This window comes from Macaca fascicularis, chromosome 3 (genome assembly GCF_037993035.2).
Source record: "Macaca fascicularis isolate 582-1 chromosome 3, T2T-MFA8v1.1".
NCBI lineage: Eukaryota > Metazoa > Chordata > Mammalia > Primates > Cercopithecidae > Macaca > Macaca fascicularis.
In genome coordinates this window covers 91,507,371-91,529,079 of record NC_088377.1, presented here as the reverse complement: position 1 = coordinate 91,529,079, position 21,709 = coordinate 91,507,371, and the positions used below count along the sequence as shown (strand labels likewise).

The following is a 21,709-nucleotide window of genomic DNA, read 5'->3' as shown; positions in this document are numbered from 1 at the left end:
AGATAAAGTTATGTTTCAAACAACAAATTGCACACTTACCAGAATCTTATGTCTTTTAATATTTTTTTGACTAATTTCAGCTGCCATCAATGCTTCCTATATTCCAAACATAAGGATGATTTAAAAAAAAAAAAAAGCAGAAAAGGAGGGAGGGAAAATGGGAGAAGGTGGGAGAGAAAAGATATTGAGGTTATAAACACTACAGTTATTATGGTTTAGAATTCTGCACTACACGAATAAAGCTCCATTTTCCCATGGCTTTTGCTTGAAGCACTGGAATTCTTAATACTATGGTTGAATGAACCTCACTGAATTCAAACTCAAAAGCAGTCAACCAAAATGAAGACTTCTCCTACTTCCATTTGAATTCATTTCCTCATTAGGACACTGGAATCACATTTCAGACACAAATCAAAATACAACAAAGTCTCCTAGTCTCCATACATAAAAAGGCAGCTGTTTTCTAAATCTTTATGACACTATTGATAAAGGAGCATTCCCCCTTATGCTTCAATAAAAAAGTGAATTATATGCATATGTTTATGTATATCTAAAACTAAGTTTTTGAAAAATCTCTGATTTTGTTTTAATTTTGGAAAGTTTACAAATACTACATTAACATAAATGTGTAAAACATACAATTACTTCTCTGAGAAACTACTGGATTTAAAGTAACATGGTAATAACTGGGTTATGAACTAGCTATCAATACTTGGACTTTAAATGGTTTATAAGTGAAAAAAAATTCTTTTTTCCAAATCCTTTCAGATGGTTACAAACTTAGTGCAACAAATACGTAGACTATTTATTGTTGATGCTGTTTTAAATTAGTATATAAGCCCATCTACATAACATAACTTCATAGCTATTAAAGTTGAAAAATGGTTTTTTCTTTTTTTTTTTTTAAGCGATATTGGGCATTATCTATTCAAATTAATCTAAGCCAGAACTCAATGAAGTGGACATCATCATTCTATCCAAACTGGTAGTTCAAATCATCTTAAGTGAGTATCAATGTGATAAGCACAAAATAAATGATTTCATTAAATCCAAATAGACACCTCTGAAATACTAGCTCTATTTTAATTTCCTTGAACAAAATCAAAAAATAAAACTTCCAACAGTCTAGATCTAACTCACCTCCTCCTTCCACTCCCAACTGCTCCCCCACTTAGCAGTAAAGCCAGTTAATCCATTGCAATCTTTTGGTTCTCTAATTTCTGAAGGGGATACTGGAAAGTTATTAACTTCCTACATATTTTTGGCTAGGGATACTCTACTTTGACTACATAAAAGATTTATTACAAAAATATTTTATCCTTTCTATGCTGTAGATGAGTCAATACTTTCAAAGAAATAAAATCAAGGGTACTTCATATTTCTTCTTTTCAAGGAGCCAGTCAATGTGATCATCTTGGTCCCGTTCCTTGGCCACTACAACATCTCTCGGACTCACGATGTAAAAAAGTGATTCCCCTTCAGAGTACTCTATAGGTGAGAAAAGAGAGGAACGACTTGGTGACTCAACAGCAGAAAATCTGGCAATGGTTTCAGAGGACCTGGTTAGGTTACCCAGCCCAAGAAGGAACAGAAAATGTGTCTATCTTTCTTGTGTGTTTGGCTCTGTTGGAAGGTAAGTGTGGGAGACAGGGTAAAGAATGACAGAAGCATATTTCAGTGCTTTTAAAAATATTTAAGTGTAAAAATACTTGATAAAAAAGCAAGGGAGAGAAGGAGAGGGACAGGAAGGGAGGCAATGACATACTAAAAAACTTGAAAAAAAATAAGGTGAGTTTAAAATTCTACATTTAATACATTAACACTCTGACTTCAGCTGAAAAAGTGTTAAAAATTCTCCATGTCTATTGCATATTAGAATTCATCTACTGTATATAAATTTTATTTATGGCCATTTACAGCACTGTTCTATTTTTACAGAACAATTACACCCCACAGTCGGCGATAAATGTTTCCTCTTCATCAAGGTCAAGGCCACCTAAGGCATAAATGACAGACGCCCAAGCCCTAGGGACATAATCTATCATTTCAGCATGTTGTGCACAATGCCAATCTGAGGGTTTCCTGCAGAATTCAATTATAAAACCTGCTCTGAAGGGTTTCTAAGTGTGCAGCAGAGTTTGCTCTGAGCCAAATACCTCGATTGGACACTTTCAGTTGTGAATCACAGTTGCTTTTTGCCAAGTCTAGAATATACTCTCACATTTTTCAACAGATTAGGGTCTTCATATAAGAAAGTTTAAATATATATAGAATATTTCTTCATTTCCTTTGGCCACAATGAGAACTGAAAATATTCTCAAAAAATGACAACTGTGTTTAAAGCAGTACAGCATTCCTACAAAGCTTAACTGTTCTATTTTAATTAATATAGTTTACAAAGGTATGATAATAGCCAAACACAGATGTCTCTGGTATGACTAAATATTAATGGTTCTCCTTGTATTTATGAGCAGTGACTAAGTGTATTCCTCCATCCACTCAACAAATATTGACCGAATACCTAGAATGTGCCAGAAGTCGTTCAGGCTCTGAGCACTCAGTTACAAACAAGAAAGAACCTCTCTGCCATCCCAGAGCGAACTTTCCTGACACGTAAAATGGAAGAGATATGACAACCATGGAGCCATGCGGCTTGACATTAAATTATGTGTCACATTAAATAGTCAGGACAATAGAAAAAACACAAGAACAAAAAACAAGGAGCCCAATCCTCCCCCCGGTCCTGGTCTGAACTCTAGTCTTCCCTTTTGCTATAGGAGCTTATGCAAGTTCTGCAACATCTGTGCATCCAAATGTCCTTGTTTTCAGCATACGAGGTCTACCCAGGTATTCTCTTAAGATTCTTTCAGCACCTTAATTTAAATTCCATTTAGTGCAAGTAGGAAGGGGAAAAAAAAAAACACAAAAAAACATATTAGCCAGATCTTTGATATCTCTTACCTAAATGATAATCTCTACATTCATTCTCCTGAAAGCCTCTGACTGTCAAAGCATCAGAAGAGATCTCTTCACAAGTCTCAGAAAGTGGCTGGATGATGTCCAGTCTAGGCCTGGCACAGTATTCTCTTTCCTAGTGGGGGAAAAGAGAGAAACATTAATTTAAATTACATTTCTATATGTTACACAAATTAATTCTAGTTAGCCATACATATTAGTTTCTTCTCACACTCCTATGAAGAAATACCCAAGACTGGGTAGTTTATAAAGGAAAGAGGTTTAATTGACTCACAGTTCCGCTTGGCAGGAAAGGCCTCAGGAAACTTACAATCAGAAAACTTTCCAAAAATAAAATAGCAACTATAAAAGATCAACTAGTGAAGAAAAACCTATCAGATCTGTGGAGAAATTATAAATTGCTAAACTTTGAAACAACTGAAAAAAAGTGGAGAAAACTGAAATATATTTAAAAATTGACCACTGTAACAATAAAAATATCAAAATCAGAATAGCCAAATTAAAAAAAATATTTTGAACAAAATAAAATCACTTCACTAGACCATAGAAAAGGCTCTTTTATATGTATAAGAAAAGCATCAGCAATATGAATCTCATTTTATACTTTTGTTCCCTGGCCAAACAGCCCTTGCCTGTGAACTCCCTAAGAGCAGAAATCTGGTTTTGTTGATCTTTGATCCCTAGTGCCCAGCACAATTTATAACACACATGTGCTTTATCAACGAATGAAAGAAAAGTAAAATACTGGGAGAACACCTTAATAAATTAAAGTGTACCAAGCAGATTTAGAACAGTACAGAACCACTAAACACAATGATGGTGGACAGTACACAGACATACGCAGGCAGAATGGAATAATGCCCATGGAAACAGGGCAATGCAGAGTAGCATATGACTATTCCTCCAACTATGTGAAGACATGCATGTATGTGAAAGGTATCACGTGGATATCTGGGGGATAATACTTGGGGGATAATACGGAATGATATAAAACAAATTTTATTCAATGTCACTAAACCATCTTTTCAGTATGAAAAAAAAAAGGGGGAAGGGGAGCTTACCTCTTTGCTCCTTTTGCCTTAATTTTATTAGTTTATTCTGTGTTTAAGGATTTAAGGTGTACTTTAGTGGTCTATAAAATGAGTATCTACATATACTGGCACACACATTTTCCAGTTATCTCCCAAACCCTCACTTCTTCATCTAGAAAAATCCATTTTCTATGTGCTCTATGAGGTTGGCCTGTCTTCGGCATTTATTCCCTTCAAATACTCTTTTATTAACAAAGGTTTCCTTTCTTTCTTTGCTCAGTTGTTTATTAGGCTTCTCCTTTTTCATTTTACTGCTTCTTTCTTTATTTCTTCCAATCACATTCTCAATCCTTCCTGCATTCCTCCTCAAAAAGCACTGTATTTACTCCCCCAGGAGCCACTGCTTTTCTTTATTTTCAAAAAATAAATAAAATAATAGCAAACTGATGTCCTGCAACGGGCTAGAAGCCAACCCTATCGATTTTAGTAGGTCTGAGTGTTCACTTAAGTCTATAGCATTTCATTGCCTAGCAACATGGGCACCCAGAGCTTCAGGTTACTATAGTGATGGCTTCCTAATGCAAGTGCTTGCTCAGAGAAATGCTCAAGAGCAGCTACCACTTCAAAACCAGGGCTCCCAGGGTTTTTCTCCCCCATTTTATTTCTCTCCATTTGAAAAAAAAAAAGATACAAACAAGGATAGCCCACTTGCCTACTTACTGTAAAGGACTAGAGAATCAATTACAATTTCTTTTATATACAGTATCCAAAAGAAAATCCTTTACAGTACACTCTCCTTGTTTATGCCTTGAAGCCACCCCTATTCTTGTGCTGGCAGGACCCCTGGATTCTCATAATAAAGACAAGCTCGGAATGGGGCCATCCTCAGCTTTGAAGAGAGACTGGGTGTGGATACCCCTCCGCTGGGCAATATATAAGCTTATTCCAAAGACACACACAACAAAATTTAGATCATCTGCTGCTTTTTATTAGCCACAGATTTTGATGTACCATTATTTGCACTGATAACTGAGATTTCACAACAATCCATTTCAAAGCCATAATCAAGCTACTTAGAATCACCAGGCCACTGGGAAGTAAACAAATATGTCTGGACCAACGAAAATAATGAAATGCCCTTTCTGTAATTCCCTCTGACCACAGGGACCCCTGTGGTTGCTGCCGATCAACTTCATTGCTGTCATTTCTGCTAATGCACAGTGTCAGCTTAGTTTCTTCCCCTTTCAGCAAGAGGAATCTTTCATTCCTTTTGACTAATATACCAAGAGAGACTGAAAAAAGAGGAAAAAAAAATTACTCTCTTTTTCGCTCAGCAATAGGAACAAAGGCAGGCAATGAGTAGAGTTTCGGAAAGTAAATATGTCAGGTCTAAAGGGTAATCTCTGCCAACCTTATTTTATAGGTCAGAAAGTTCTGCTCAGATTATAGCGTACGCCACTGATGAACAACCTGATCTGGGTGTAATGCTAAAGAAGTGAACCCCCACGTGCCTTTGCATTTGGGGAGAAAATAATTACCGTTTTTTCTGAAATCTCCTTTACATAGGAAAGTACAACAAGCTGATCACAGAGAGGTGCAAGTCCACTGACGTAGAATTCAGTTTCAAACTGAGACACTGCAAACAAAAGGGATACAGGAGCCATCATTAACAGGAGCAAACGGCAGCACACATCTATCTGGAGGGACACACTAACTGGGAATGCTAGTGGACCCCTTTTTAAAAGCTAACATAAAGGGGACACCGTTGAACATACTTTGATGACTCAGCACTGCAAGTGCTTCACCATGATCAGTCCTGGAAAAGAATATGTGGAAAAGTAAACTTGCAAATTCCCATCACAAACAAAAATGAATCCAACAATAACAAGCAGCATGAATGGTCACGGGTGACACTGTGCTCAGGTGGTTTAAAAGGACATAGACGACATGAAGACACGTTGAAACCCATAGAAAGAAATGGAAACCATTATTGGTAACAGTAATACTTTTTTTTAAATTCCTGAGTTTGTTTTTCTCAATTGGGGCATTACAGTAGTACAAAGGTCACAAAGAATGTTATCTGTAATTATAAAACACTATTTTGGAGAACAGGGATATTATTTAAAGAACTTGAAGTAAAAGAAAGATGCATAAATACAGATTATGATGAAACGTCACTATTTCTTAAGTGAAATAAAGGTTAGAGAAAAATAATAAATTTCTCTTTCCTTTTAAAAAATAGCCCTTTTAAAATCTAGAAGACATATTGCATCACTTAAGAAGCACATGACTTTAATTGCACTGGACCCCAAAGATCTGACAGAAAGCTTAGAAGTACACATATTATTATTATATGATTCTAATTATTAACTGCTATAAAATATAAAAGATCATTGTTTTAAGAGACTGAGTTTGGGAGTGGCTTGTTTCAAGCAGAATCTAACTGATACAGTGGTGGTATTACAGAGATCCTTCCAGAAACCATACTTTACACTTAACAGATTCATTTGGGAGTAAACTCTCATTCGGACCCGCCACATTTTCTAAGAGTTTCTTCATTCAGATCATCTCCATGGTTCTGTGGTATTAGCTGCAGATTTAGTTAATTTCCACACTCTTTTCCCAATTAGGGGACCTCAGTGTATCATACTGGAACCAATATTGAATGCTGAATAAGGAAATTTGGGTTATAACTTCTACTAAATTGAACTTGAACAAGTCATTTTAACTTTTCCCATCTATAAGAGAAAGGAATGACAGTAGAAATAAAATCCAGAATACAGATGAAACACTGAACTTTCCTTTGTCCTCCTCTTTCTTTCCCTTGCAGATCACTTAGTGTTCCTTGTCTTTGCTGACCTTTAATGATCCTCCTTACACAGCTGTTATAACAATTTAGCGTTTGCACCAAAATAAAATTGTGGATGACCAAAAAGATATAATAGTTAGCAACATAAATTTACAAAAAGACATTATTTCGTCTGCCTTGTCCTCAATTAAAGTACCATACAATGGAAGTCCAAGGGCAGGTGCTCTGGTCCCAGTTCTGCCACGAACACATTTTTTCCTTAACCTCTGTGGGCTTGAACCGAATGTGTTTATCCAGGTACTTAAGAATAGTTTTGGTAAAGTGGTAATGTGATAAATGTTCACAAAAGAGCTTATATGGAAAACCATCTCAACCTCCACCACATGTGCAGACAGTGTTTCTAGCATAACCAGGCTGGGGAAGATTCTAGAGAAGCTCACAGTGCTGTGTATGCATGTGGGCAGTGAAGTAGGGGGCAGGGGAGAGCTGGAATGTACAGATGATATTAAACAGTATGGGGCCACAGAGGATCCAGTGATGAAAGAGGTGGCAGCTTCACATTTTAGAAGACATACGGCATATTAACAAGAGGTTTTGGTTGTCATTACTCCTGAGGTTACTAATCTCCAGGCTTGTGCTCTGTTTTACTAAATCACATTTCATTTTCGAAATGCTACACATATAGTTCCCTTACCAGCATCTTGGGTGAAGAGCAGAGAATCAGAGATTCTCACAGGAATCACAGGCTTTGCTGTGCTTGTCTGCCATAGACACGCAAGGGAAAACATCTCCTAATCATAAAAGAAATGGTGGGAGAAGGAGGTATTCTCCCCACTTGGGATGCCAAACAGGCTGCCTAGTCTCACGGACAGACACTGCCGGTATTTCTCCTAAAGGTAACCAAATATACATCAAAGGCCTTGGTTTTTGAGGATGAGCTCCAAGATACAGAACAGAGAAGCTACAAAAAATCCTACCCAAATCTTTCCTCCTCTACATCCCAATTCCCCAGTCCACAATAGCTTGTATGAGTAAGACAGAAAATTACCTGTTCTCTAACTAAGAACATGATAGAAACTCCAATGTGTTCTAAAACAAAACAAAGAAAAACTGCAGATCACATATCTGTTTCACTTCTCAATTCCAGGTGTTGTAATAAATGCTTACTTGTTAAGTACTAAACCTTGCCAAATTTTGCTAACTGAGAATAATTTGGACATGGACTATAGGCAGTGGCTAAATTACAAGCTGACAAAAATGTTATTTATAAAGAAAAGATGTGGTACATGAAAATAATATTGTCAAGACTTCCAGATGCACAGGTAAGCAAGTAATCAACATTTGGATAAAACTGAAACTAAATTATCTTTTTGTTAAAGTAATTCCCTAATATCAATAAAAATCTCTTATAGAAAACAAAATTGCAATTATAGTAATACTCAGCATGATTCTCAAGTTAAGAATTCCAAAATAATGTCCGTTTATCTGGTTTTGAGTACTCTCCCACTCAGCAATTCGTCTCCATTAATACCCACTAGTAATGATATCATGTAAAAAAGAACTCAATTCTAAAGTGAGCTGCTGATTTAGGGAAATGTCTGCAGCTATTCTGCCGCAAAGTAAGATATTTTAGAATAAATCGTGGTGTATTGTTTTTCCATTAGTCTTTACTAATGCAGCAAAACATAATTGCTTTTAGATTTAACAAGATTCTGTTTATTTTTTATATTAATGCTGAGTCACAGAAGGGCTGGCTGCAGACAGTGGTGTCAAAATGAGCATGAAGGTATAAGGAATATTCTTCATATAGATTGAGAGAGAAAAATGTTGAATGACAATATGTATTCTTGTAAAAATACACATAAAATATATAAAAGCTTATGGACTGACTTTGTAAAATATATTCAAGTAATTATAGACTTTATATTTCGAATTTTCAGCCAACGAATGGAAGTTTCAGTTTATTTACTTTCACTAAAATTCTATTCTATTCCACATAAAAATGACTCTACTAATTTAAATGAAAGTATTTTGTTCTCCTAAAGGAGACTCAGTTTGAATACAGGTGGCTGTCAGGTCTAATACTACAGAAGCTCATTTTTAACCTGATTATCTGGAAAAGATAAATCACAAAGAAAATAAACATAAATTCTGCTGGAGAGGAAATATATGAAAACAGGAAGCAAAAGCTGGAGAGGGTTTTTGGTTTTGTTTTGTTGTTTTGTAGTGAAAAATGCAGGCAGAGTTCCTAAAGGTAGCCACAAAAGACAGTGGCTTTACTTCAGATCAAGGTCATCTAGACAGCCAGCTGAGGCTCGGCTCGCGGGCCCTGCAAGGAGGTGCTATGTTCACCGAGATGATGGTCTTACACTACAGTGGGCATGACACCTGAGGCACAGCCTTCCTCCTCCTGATGGAGGTGGAAGGACTTTTGCATTCTGCTTTATTCAGGAGGATAAAGCATTCCTAGACATGCTAGAAATAACTCAAGAAAAAAGACAGAGATTCTAGTAGAGTAAGAAAGAGAGTTTCAAAAGGACTATATTCACAGGAAAATTCTATTCAGCAAGGTCTTCTAGATCCAGAATGAGGATGAGATAAATACGATTCTATATGCAGTCCTCATCCAAAAGGGAGGCTAGAGTTCTTGATCAGCTGCCCCATGGAAATATAACGTGGGTCAAAACACAAATGACATATGCAATTTAAAATTTCCCAGTCGCCATGTGCTATAGCGTGGATGTGTGTCCCTGCCCAAATCTCATGTTGAACTGTAATCCCCAATGTCAGAGGAGGGGCCTGGTGGGAGGTGATTAGATCACAGAAATGAATTTCACATGAATGGTCATTTCTCATGAATGTTTTAGCACAATCCTCTTGGTACTGTCCTCATGACAGTGAGTTCTCACAAGATCTAGTGGTTTAAAAGTGTGTGGCATCTACCCCTGCCTCTTGCTCCTGCCCTTGCCATGTGAGGTGCCTTCTCCCACTTTGTCTTCCACCATGATTTAAGTTTCCTGAGGCCTCTCCGGAAGTCAAGCAGATGCCAGCATCATGCTTACTGTACAGCCTGCAGGACCGTGAGAATTAAACCTCTTTTCTTTATAAATTACCCAGTCTCAGGAATTTCTTTATAGCAACGCAAGAATGGACTAATATACCACGATAAAAGAGTTCAAAAAAGAGGTGAAATTTTAATAATACATAACATACCTAAAATATTATTTCAACATGTAATAATACAAAAAGTGATTAATGAGATACTTTACTTTTTATTTCTAGACTGTCTTTGGAATTCTGTATGTGGCATAAATCAATCCACACTAGCCATACCACAAAGACTTAACAGCTACAGTGGCTAATGGTTACCACGTTTGACAGTGCAGGTCCAGACACCCAAGTTTCCCTCTTTGTCTTTGAAGTCCAGTAATTTCATTAGAACGTATCTTGGTGGTGCTCTTTATGGGTCACTATTTTCAGACACAGAGTTTGCTGTTTTAATTTATAATTTCAACTTCTGTTTCTTTGCATTTTCATGAAATTTTTCTTGACATTGTCTATAGCATTTGTCCCATTCTCTTATTTTTTCCTCAGGGACTCTTTATTTATGAATCATCTTTGCCTGTCTTTAGTATTTATCACTTAACCTTAAATCTTTTTGTCCTTATTGCTTCGTGATTTTTACAATTTTCCTCCTGCTCCCCTTCTATTCCTCTTACCAACATTATCTTTGTGTCTATTTGTTCTTGTCTTCCTTCAGGTTCAGTCTTCAATTCTGAAATGAGCTTTTATTTATAAATTCTTCCTGAAGCCTGCCACCTAATTTGAGATTTTCAAATTCTGATTTCTTACATCACTTTTTAAAGATGTCTTGTAGCTCCTTCTGAAACAGGAAATTACAGTTGTAATCTATTGTGTAGGTGTGTCTTTCTGGTATGTCTGCTTCTTATTCACTTTTTCTTAAAACTTATTATGGATTTGACCTTGCTCGCTTTTTAGGGGAAATGACCATTATTGAACTCTTAGAGCTCCCTCTTCTGCTGTTTCCATTTGGTCTGAAAAATATGGCAGCTTGCTTTCTGAGAATTCCTGGCTCAGCTCCTCCTGGGTGTTATCTGCACCTGTTTCTTTTGTTTCTATTGTCCCTGTCTCGTTCAGGCTTTCTTCTGCTCCCAGCAGTGTCTCCTCAGTGGAGAGAGGAGGCCTGGCTGCTCCACAGTGTGAGTTCCCAGGGGTAGCTGGGCTGCCTAGCCTCTCACACCTAACTGCAGGTCCTGGACCCACTGTTCTCAGAGCAGCCTGCTGGCCTTTCCATGAATGCCAACTGGCTATCTTGGAGTTCCCCTGGCCTCAAGTCTGCTAGATAGCCACTTGCTCCCCTCTGATTTCTCTCACAGAGATGCTGATACCACCCTGCAGCTATCAGTGTTTTATTTTCCCATTAATTTGTGTCTTGGGGCTCTTAGGACTACCTTTGTCACTAAGTTTTGTTGTAAATGTTGTCTGTGGGTTTTTGGTTCTGTGACCAAGTTGTTCTGCTTTTATGGGAGGACTCAGGTAGTTGAAAAATTATGTTGCCACTGCCACCACATTCCCAGAATCTTCTAACCACAAAATTTTCACATATACATGTTGTTATACATGTTTCACATATACATGGTGTTATACATGTTTTATACATCAACCTTACATTGCCCAGGGCAATGGAGTCAGCAGGAGAGTCACAAATAGATCAACAGTGTCTGGCTCTCGATAGCTTACACACTATCAGTTTCAGAATGAATGCCACAGGATTGGTATAAAAATTAATATGAAAGAACTTTCTCATACCTTGGGTCTAATAATCTCTGAGGGTTACAACTTAATTCAATGAAGAGTGACTGAGGCTGGGTGCAGTGGCTCATGCCTATAATCCCAGCACTTTGGGAGGCCGAGGCGGACAGATCACTTGAGGTCAGGAGTTCGAGACCAGCCTGGCCACCATGGTAAAACTCTGTCTCTACTAAAAATACAAAAATTAGCTAGGAGTGGTGACATGCACCGGTAGCCCCAGCTACTTGGGAGGTTGAGGCAGGAGAATCACTTGAACCTGCGAGCACCCAGGAGGCAGAGGCTGTAGTAAGCTGAGATCCTGCCACTGCACACTAGCCTGGGTGACAGAGCGAGACTCTGCCTCAGAAAAAAAAAAAAAAAAGAGTAACTGAGTACCAATTACACATGAGACACTCTTCTAGATGCATCAAGATGACTAAGACCTGACCCTGACTTAAAGGAGACTATGAGTCTGCATATTTAAAGAAATAATTAGCCCAGGTACGGAGGCTCACGTTTGTAATCCCAGCACTTTGGGAGGCCAAGGCAGATGGATCATGAGGTCAGAAGTTCAAGACCAGCTTGGCCAAGATGGTGAAACCCCGTCGCTACTAAAAATACAAATATTAGCCAGGTGTGGTGGCAGGTGCCCATAATCCCAGCTACTTGGGAGGCTGAGGCAGAGAACTGCTTGAACCTGGGAGGCGGAGACTGCAGTGAGCTGAGATCGCACCACTGTACTCCAGCCTAGGCAACAGAGCAAAACTCCATCTCAAAAAAAAAAAAAAAAAAAAAAAAGAGAGATAATTAAAATACCACATGCTATGAGAAAAACAGGAACAGGTGTTAAACAAAAAATAGTACAGTGTAGGAAAATTTAGCTTCTGAGGAGGTACGGATGAGGGTGGAAAGAGCAGCAATAATCATGACCATAAGCCCCTTAAGCCAGAAATGGTGTGCATAACATAAGAGAAAACAACCTCTTCATTTCATTAAAAAAAAAAAAAAATTGCTTAAAACCCTAATGGATATTAGATTACAAAGGATAAAAATCAAAATTTTGTTTAAAGAAAAAACCATCCTCCAATAATTACCAACTAGTTTATCCCACTACTTATCTGTGTATTCAGACCTATGAGACAACATTAAATCAATATTCTTATTACTTGTACCTCTGTCATGTATGTTTATAGATTTTACTGAAAAATGCAATTATAAAAGGTATCAATCTCCTCAGAATCATTCAGCAAGCCCTTATTTATATCTTCCCCAAATTTTCTTTCAATTACTTTTATAAAACAGAATTTTCATCTTTCTCACTGTAACTAAATATAATACTAATATTAATAATAGCTCCCATTTAATGAACATTACTATGCTGTGACGCAGTATCCTAAATATCGCTTTTCACCACAACAACCCCATGGTTATTTTAGAGAGGCAAGGAAGCTCAGAGGGGTTAAGTAACTTGACTAAAGTCACTTAAGTGGAAGGCAAGAGAAGTAGGAATCTGAAGTAAGTCACACGAGAAAATATAAGTCAGGGTCGGGTATGGTGGTTCATGCCTGCAATCCCAGCACTTTGGGAGGCCAAGGTGGGAGGATTTCTTAAGCCCAATTCGATACCAGCCTGGGCAACCTAGGGAGACCATATCTTTACAAAAAACTAAAAAATTAGCCAGGCGTGGTAGTGCACGCCTGTAGTCCCAGCTACTTAGAAGGCTGAGGTGGGAGGATCGCTTTGGCCCAGGAGGTTGAGGTTGCAGTAAGGCATGATTATGCCACTGCACTAAAGCCTGGGCAAAGAGCAAGACCCTATATCAAAAGAAGGAGGGGGAGAGGGAGGGGGAGGAGGAAGGAGGAAGAAGAGCGGGAAAGGGAAGGGGAAAGGTGGGGGGAAGGGGAAGAATATAAGAATTCAGAGATGCTTAGATTCAAAGCACACTGCAGTTGGCAAGAACAGAAGTGAGGGCTCTCTGGTGATTCTGCTGCACGCAGTCAGGGTGCCCCAGGCCCTCTCTTGAATTTGTAGCGCTACTGCGAGGGCTAAAGCTCTGCGGTACACAGAACTTGCACTGCCTTTTCCCCCCATTTCTTATCCCCTTATTGGTTCCCAAATGTCCATTGGCTAAATGTTACCCAGATTTCTTTACTGAAGTTAAATAAGGTGACATCCCACAGATCTTAGCTTCTATGATTCTTAAAGAAACAAACAAAAAAGTCTGTCAAGCAATTTAAAAATAAGAACAAATACCTTTCATTGTCTTATATTCATTTATGAAAACACATTGAGGGCCCTTTATGATAGGTAGTGTCTTGTTCCCAAGAGATTCTGGCCCTTTAGTCACCAGATATTAGTATTTTATAATCAACTGGATGTAATGCCCACAGACTTTTCAATAAGTTTGGACATTCTGTCAGTATGACCACTTATCACTGAAAATACATTTGGAAATCACAGCACTTCAACAGCTTCAGGGCTGTGCTATGAAGCAGACACATTAAAGTAAAACTGACTTTACAATGCTTTACATCAGCAAATTATGGAGAAGACCTGATACATGAAGTGAAATTGAAAAGAATGGCTAATGGACAAAACAACAAAAACATTCAAATTCCACTCCTAACAACAAAAACCTGAGTCCATGGTACTGAGTGGGGAAAGAGTTGTTACATCCCTCCCAAAAGAAGGAACAGATGAACAGATATGTAATAAAGCAAATATAGTAAAATCTTAACTGCAGAATCTTGGAGGTTCTGTGCACTACAAAGGTCTTTAAGGAAAGTTTCATAATAATATGTTAGAAAAAAATTCAATGCAGAACAGAAGAATTAATATATTACAAAGATTTATGCTGAACTATCTATAACAGAACAGAAAACCATACATACCTAGACCCTCAAGTAAAAACACCTTGAAGAATGCCAGTTGTCACCATTTCTACTGAGACTCACACTAAGAGATGAAACCACATCACTCCTGGGCACACACACAAAAAGATCCCACTACTGTAACCCATATAGCTGAATCAAAATGATAACAGGTGGATAAAGAGAGATACTTAGATCCAGGAAAGAATTATCTCACAACTCTCCTCCACTATGAAAACAGATCTTCAATGTTCAGGTCATTGTTTTTTCAATCAATTAAGAGACTGAAAAAAGAACGATGTGCTAAATTCTAAGACCACAGTATATGATCAACTGAAGATACAGACAATACTGAAAGTAAAAAAGGATTTCCCTTTTTTTCTCTTCCCTTTCTTCCTGGCTTGTCATTCGATATAGGTTCTCATACAGGTGTTTAATCTCAATTATTAAACAAAATTCCATATGAAATTAAGACCAAGAAGTCAATCATTAATTCCTTGCATCTAAGTCAACTGCCCCTGGCAGAAAACACCCAGAAAATGACACACAAACATTGGCTTCATTTCCCAATATCATGACATCAGCTCTCCAATTACCATACCACAGAGATCATGGAAGACTTTGGCGAAAAGTACCAGAGGGTCAGGGAGTCCTGTGAGAATACAAGAGTTGCAAGTGAAGTTAAAATATGGATGCCAGGCACAAACTACAATCTATTTTTAACAATGTAATCTGAAAGAAAACATAATGTACCAAAAGCCCTATGTATAGAGAATCTCTTCATGTGTTGGTGATTGTCCAAGAAGCTTAATCTTCATTATGTTATTATTATTTTTCATTTAACAGAATAAATCAATAGCCTATGTGAATAGGAATAACTTTTGTGCTATTTTTGAGAATCTCAGTTGTAAGTGAAAGAGTTACAAACATTTGGTTTCTAAGAAATGTACAGCCATACATATTTCTTTAACCTTAATGCCATTTTCACCTCATTTACCAAAGAACAGTGGTTCACACCATTCAGGGCTAAAGGAAATTGTAATCCAGACCTCCTAATACTTCCCTTTCTGTTATCCTACTCAAGGACTCTTATCCAAACCATTTTGCCTCCTGCTGTGGAAATGGCTTATATTCTTAAAGGTTTACTCTTAAGACGGGAAAAAATGGTACTTAACCATTAACCATAGTAGTAAAATGTCAGTAATGTGATACCGTTAGTACCCACATATGGTCTATTTCACATAAATTACAGTACGGATGAACCACACTGCAATAATGTGATCCCGGGGTTCTAGGCTAATAGGGCCACCACTGAGCCAGCTACCAGCAGTCACAGAGTTGGGATGGAAGTGTGCATGGTGATAATAACCATCATGGTTTAGTGAGCATCTACTGTGTGCCAAGTACCATGTTAGGCACATTTCTTATGCCATGTCTAATTCCCACAACCATCCTGAAAGACAGATATTATCACCTCCATTTAACAGGTGAGAAAAGGATGGTCAAGAAGGTAAAGTAACCTCATCAAGATCACACACTTCAGCAAACCTCCTTGCCTCCCTGGAAGCTTTCTGGTGGTTCTGTAGAGTTAGATTCTACCCAATTTTAACGCTATAGTAGTAAGATCTTGGACAAGTCATTTACCTCCTGAGCCTCAATTTCTTCATCTATAGAATAAAAAGCAAACTACCTGCACTTCAAGAGTTCCTGTGAGGATAAAGTGAGTTACTGCAGTTTATGTACACAGCACAATGCCCTCCACCTAGCATATGATCAATAGATATCAACTAAGGAAAGAAGATGACAATTGCCACATTTTTATACCTCTCTGGCAATTTAAAATATCCAAATACTAATCTCTCAGGACATTGCATTGAGATGTTGAGATGCTTTTGTTTTTATTTTCTGGTAGGCAAGGAAAGAATAAAAAGATATTGAAACAATTATCTATATAATCTAGTTATAAGTCTTGTCTCTTATCTTGGTCCTCAGTTTTTCTCAGCACTACTACATTCTTCATATACCTATGCTGCACAATCTGAACTATGTATTTATCCTCCTAAAGTTAAAAAAAAAAAGATTAAAACTCTACTGCCAACTTCTGACTTCAAGTACAAAATAGCCCAGATTTAAATGTTATAACTACACTAGCCATGTGGGTAATGTATGTCTTTCTGTTTATAGAAATATAGTCATGTGCAAATAATTTATTTCAACTTCACCTTGGCAGAATAACCCACCAAATTTATATTACCCATCCACCAAGCAAATGGGCAAATGAGCTTTTCAGCTGACTTACAATATGGCAATTTTTTTCCTCAGAATAATTTTTTCAAACTAAATTATAAAAGTCATGGTATATCATCCAGGGCATACTTCTGAACAGCTGTTTACCAGAGTCACTGATTCACTCAACTCAATATTATTAAGCACCTTCTACATGCAAGTATTGTGCCAGGTCCTTAAGATACAAACGGTGAGCAAAAACAGACCCTGTGTGTGCTCACAAGGGGGTGACAATCTGGTAGAAAAGACAGAAATGCATCGAATAATCACAGGATCATTGGCACCCATGACAAGTGCTAGGAAGGGGAGGAGGCCTGCAGTATTGTACTGCCTGAAATGGGAAGACTTGACTCAGTCAGGGAGGTCCAGTGGCTTTCCCAGGAAAGCAACACTCGAGCCGAAGAATGTGCTAGACAAGGGGAAGGAGAGGCATGGACAGGTGAAAGGTCAGTGTGGCTGTAGCACAGAGACCAAGGAGAAGCTTGGTGTAAGCTACAGCTGGAGAGGCGGGTAGGGGCCAACACAGATCTCTGTGATCCACTGAGGAGTTCCACCTGCACCCTGTGAATGATGTGGAGGAATTGAAGGATGATGACAAGATCTGATCTGTATTTTGACAGCAGAGGGGAGAGTAGATGAGAGTAATTCACAGTGGAAGAAGATAAACCAGTTAGGAGGCTGCTGCAGGGGTCCAGGCAAAAGACTATGGCAGTCTGGGTGAGATTAATGAAGATGAAAATTTTGAATTAAGTTTTACATCCACAGAAGGCAAGTGTTGGAGCCATACCTATTTCAACATATCGACTTGGCAAATCCCTCATTTCACTGGCATGCCGTTCCTTCACTGAGCATATCTGGAAAATAAGTTTGCAGGTTATTTTATTCATTTGATGGAAAATTCTTCATAACATTTTATTCAATATATGGTATCTTTGTTAAATTAACCATGTAGCACTGCAGATGGAGTGCTACCCTATGACTTAAATGACAGAAATTAATGTAAATGACATATAGCGATCACTATTTATATTCACCAACATTATTCCTCAGTAAAGCCTTATTCACATAAGTTCAGCTTTCCTGGTGAGACTGAACCTGAAGTCAAGTACTAATCCAAGTACAACTTCTGTCTGTGATCAGGGTTTTTTCCTTTTTCTTTTACATAGTGTTCTTTTATAACTGCTACCATAACTGTAACTATAATATGGAAAATTCTAAAATATGGAAAAACTCAAAGGGGAAAACAAACATTAGTCATTGTCCCAGCACAAAGAGAACACCATTAATAATCTTCTTTTTTATGAAAGCTACTTTTATTAACCTAACAATTTAATACAAGTAATTCGGTATGTCATTTAAAGATTCTTCTACAACATAATTCTGTAAAGTCTTTATAATACAGCGGGTCCTCCACATCCTTGGGTTTTGTATCCATGAATTCTACCTTCACGGACTTAACCAAACAAGGATCAGAAATATTCAGGGAAAAAAAAAAATGCCACAAAATTCCAAAAAGCAAAACTTGACCAGTTGCTGCACACCAACTACTTCATTAAGTCCATGCAAATGCAGTGATATGTAGGCACTGTATCAGGTGTTATAAGTAATCTACAGATGATTTAAAGTATACAGGAGGATGTGCATAGCTTACATGCAAACACTACATCATTTTATATATGCAAATATTACATCATTTATATAAGCATCAGAGGAGCCCAGGATCCACAGGGGTTCTGGAACCAATTCCCCACAGATACTGAGGGATGACTACATTTTATTACATGAATGTACTACACTTAATCAACCCCCTTTGGGGGCATAGTTTTTTTGTTTTTATATCTATTGTAAGCAATAGTGCAATCAACATACTTATATATAAAACTTCAGGACTTTTGTTTCCTTAGGATAAATTCCTAGAAGTTGAATTGATACCAATGGGTATGTACACTTTTGTAAGGTTTTGTTTTTTAATATACGTAGTATAATGAATTGCTGCCCAGCAACACTGCAGCAACTCAGTGAATGCAGAGTGCTTACTTTCCCTAATGCAGGGCTTGAACCCATGGCTACAGAGGTAGAAGCCACCACATAGAAGCAACCGCTGTCTTCTTCCTTGATTGCTTTCTGCCATTTGTCTCTTGTCCGTTTCATATAATTTCCTGTCCGCTCTCCAATTTTCTTCCCTTCTGGTAGACTTTTGAGCTTATAAGTGATCCACTCTTCTTTCCACACTTACTAGGGAACTATTAAATCATCTAATGGCACATTCCACAATGCCAGATGGACAACTGTTTTAATGTGCTGATATAAGTACATGAGGAACAGTCTTTCAAGTGGTTTGAAGTATAATAAAAAAGCAAATGTAACAGCAATATTAGTGAACACTTTTTGGGCACTTACTGGCACCGTTCCTGAGTTAAGCCCTTTGTGAAATAGATATCATTATTTTCTTAAGATTATGGTGCAGCGGGGGAGACACAAAAATAAGGCACTTTACTGAAGTGTGACAGGGAAGTACAGAGCAGGGGCATCTCCTGCTAGGGCAGGAAGACTTCCTGGAAGAAGTGACATGTAAGTTGAAGCAGGAGAGACAGCACAGGAGAACAGGGCGATGTGACAGCGTAGGGCCTTCAACTGGAAGTTCAATCAGACAGAAATGGAGGGCATGGGGGAAGAAGGATACAGAGCTGAGGCTGGAGAGGAATGGAGAGGCAGATCACGCAGAACCTTGGAAGTCATGCTTATGATCAATCATCCTACGGGCAAGGAGGGGACTGACCTCATCTGACCTGCACTTAGATTATTCTAACTACACTGTTGAGCACAGATTTAGTTGGGGCAAAACCAGCACCAAAAAGACTTGACAGGAAGATGAAGTGCAGAGATTTGGGGAACACTGACAGAACTGGAGGGCTGACAGTCTTCCGACACTCAGACACCCCTGAAAGACAACATTATTATGTCTAATCTCGAGATGAGGACACTGAAGCTCTGTGAGTGATGCCAGACTGCCTGGTCAGAGTTGGAATTCACACCAAGGCCTGACTGGTATCTTGTTGGCCATGCCACAGCTTGAGAACAAGGACGCATTGCACTACTGGTAGCTGGGCATGGCTCTACTGTACTCCTCAGCTCTGCAGTCTGGGCTCAACCAGCACCTGTCTCATAGGTAGAAAGTGGCAGGTAAAGGTGGGTGAATAGGTAAGTGCTGCCCTAAGCTCATGTCCTGCATAAGCACAAATCAATTATTATAAGAGCCCTTTACCATTGACAGGTAGGTTCTTGCCCATGAACTCTAATCTGCTTCCTCCAACTGTCTCCTCCATTTCTCCATATGGGTGGATAACAGGCATCTCTCAACTAGACACACCTAAAACCAACTCTTGCCTTTTTCACTCTAAACATGCTCTATCAATAGTCTTTCCCATTTCAGCAAAAGGTAGCTTCACCTTCCATTATGTTAGGTGACTGTGATCTCACACCCCACATGCAAGTGTCAACAAATACTGCAGAGTCCACCATCAAAATATATCCAGGATCTGGTCATTTCTCACCAGCTGCACTACCCTGATCCGAGACAACATTATTTTTTATGGAGATGACTGCAGAAGCCTAACTGGTCTCCCCTCTTGGCTGCCCCTTTGCTATTTAGCTCCACACAGCAACCAGAGATCCTTCTAAAACACAAGTTAGATCACTTAACTGACTCCACAACAGCTCAAAGCCTTGTGCTGGCTTCCTACCTCACTCAAATTAAAAGCCAAAGACTTCTCAACGGCCCCTGGGCTCCAACATCATTTGCTCCTCCACCCTATCCTCCTCCACCCTCACTTACATCCCTCTCCTCCACACCTGCTCCACTCACTCTGACACAAACAGCTTCCTTGCTATTCCTCAAAAGCATACCAATCACACTCCTGCTTCAAGAATTTTTGCACTCCTGCTCCTTCTGCTAACACCTCCTACCCCAGGCCCCCACAAAGCTGCATAACTTTTCTCTCCAGATCTCTGACCAAACGACATATTAGTTATTGGACAGGCCATCCCTGGACCACCCTATAGTAAATGGTACCTACCCCAATCCCTTTTCCTATTATCCTGTTAAAATGTCCTCCTTTTTATTTGTCACCTTCAACATGCTATACTTACTTGTTTTTGTCCACCCTCCTCACTAGAACATAAATTTCCCAAGGGAAGGAACTTACTCATTTGTCTATTTGTGTTCTGCAACACTAGAACACTGCCTGGCACACTGCAGGCACCTGGTAAATGTTTGTTGGGCAAATGAATGAATGAAGTAAATGGTAAGCTCCAATTGCACACTTTATTATACTGTTTCTGGTTGCTTCTCCTCAACAAGATTGCTGTCTCTCTGAAGAAAGACCATGTCCTTATCTCCTCTTCCTTCAACAGAACTCACTAAGAGTCTACACTGAGAAGTGCTCAACATATAGAACTGAGTTTGAAGAAAAGGAACCTCCAATAAAATGAAATATTTGACATAAAAATTGTATAGAAGCTGGATCTTAACTTAGGCATAGAGAAAGGGTATTTGTTTCCCATGGCTGCTATAACAGACTGCCACACTTGGTGGTTTAAAACAACAGAGATGTATTCTCTTACAGTTCTGCAGGCTAGAAGTCTGAAATCAGGTTCACTGGGCTAAAATCAAGGTGTTGGCAGGGCTGTACTTCCTCTGGAGGCTCTAGGGGACAATCTGCTGTCTCCTCCAGCTTTCTGGTGGCTGCCACCATTCACTGGCCACCTCACTCCAAGTTCTGCCTCCACAGTGGTACTGCCTTCTCCTCCTCTCTTCCATGTTAGCATCTCCCTCTGCCTCCCTCTCATAAAGATAAACGTGATTGCATTTAGGGCCCACCCAGACAATGTAGGTTAATTCCCCATCTCAAGATCCTTAACTTAAT

At 38.7% G+C, this 21,709-nt stretch overlaps 1 protein-coding gene across 2 annotated transcripts in view; it reads right to left on the bottom strand.

The window, feature by feature from the left end:
* Positions 1-21,709, bottom strand: part of VPS41 (VPS41 subunit of HOPS complex) — a 211,182-nt gene that overhangs the window by 49,681 nt on the left and 139,792 nt on the right. For both annotated transcript variants that reach the window (XM_045389032.3, XM_005549755.5), the window contains exons 10-14: positions 17,572-17,638; positions 5,546-5,643; positions 2,962-3,091; positions 1,373-1,488; positions 40-96 (exon numbers count right to left, since the gene is read on the bottom strand). In XM_045389032.3, the coding sequence (XP_045244967.1) occupies positions 40-96; positions 1,373-1,488; positions 2,962-3,091; positions 5,546-5,643; positions 17,572-17,638 (468 nt within the window). The remainder of the gene's footprint in view (positions 1-39; positions 97-1,372; positions 1,489-2,961; positions 3,092-5,545; positions 5,644-17,571; positions 17,639-21,709) is intronic.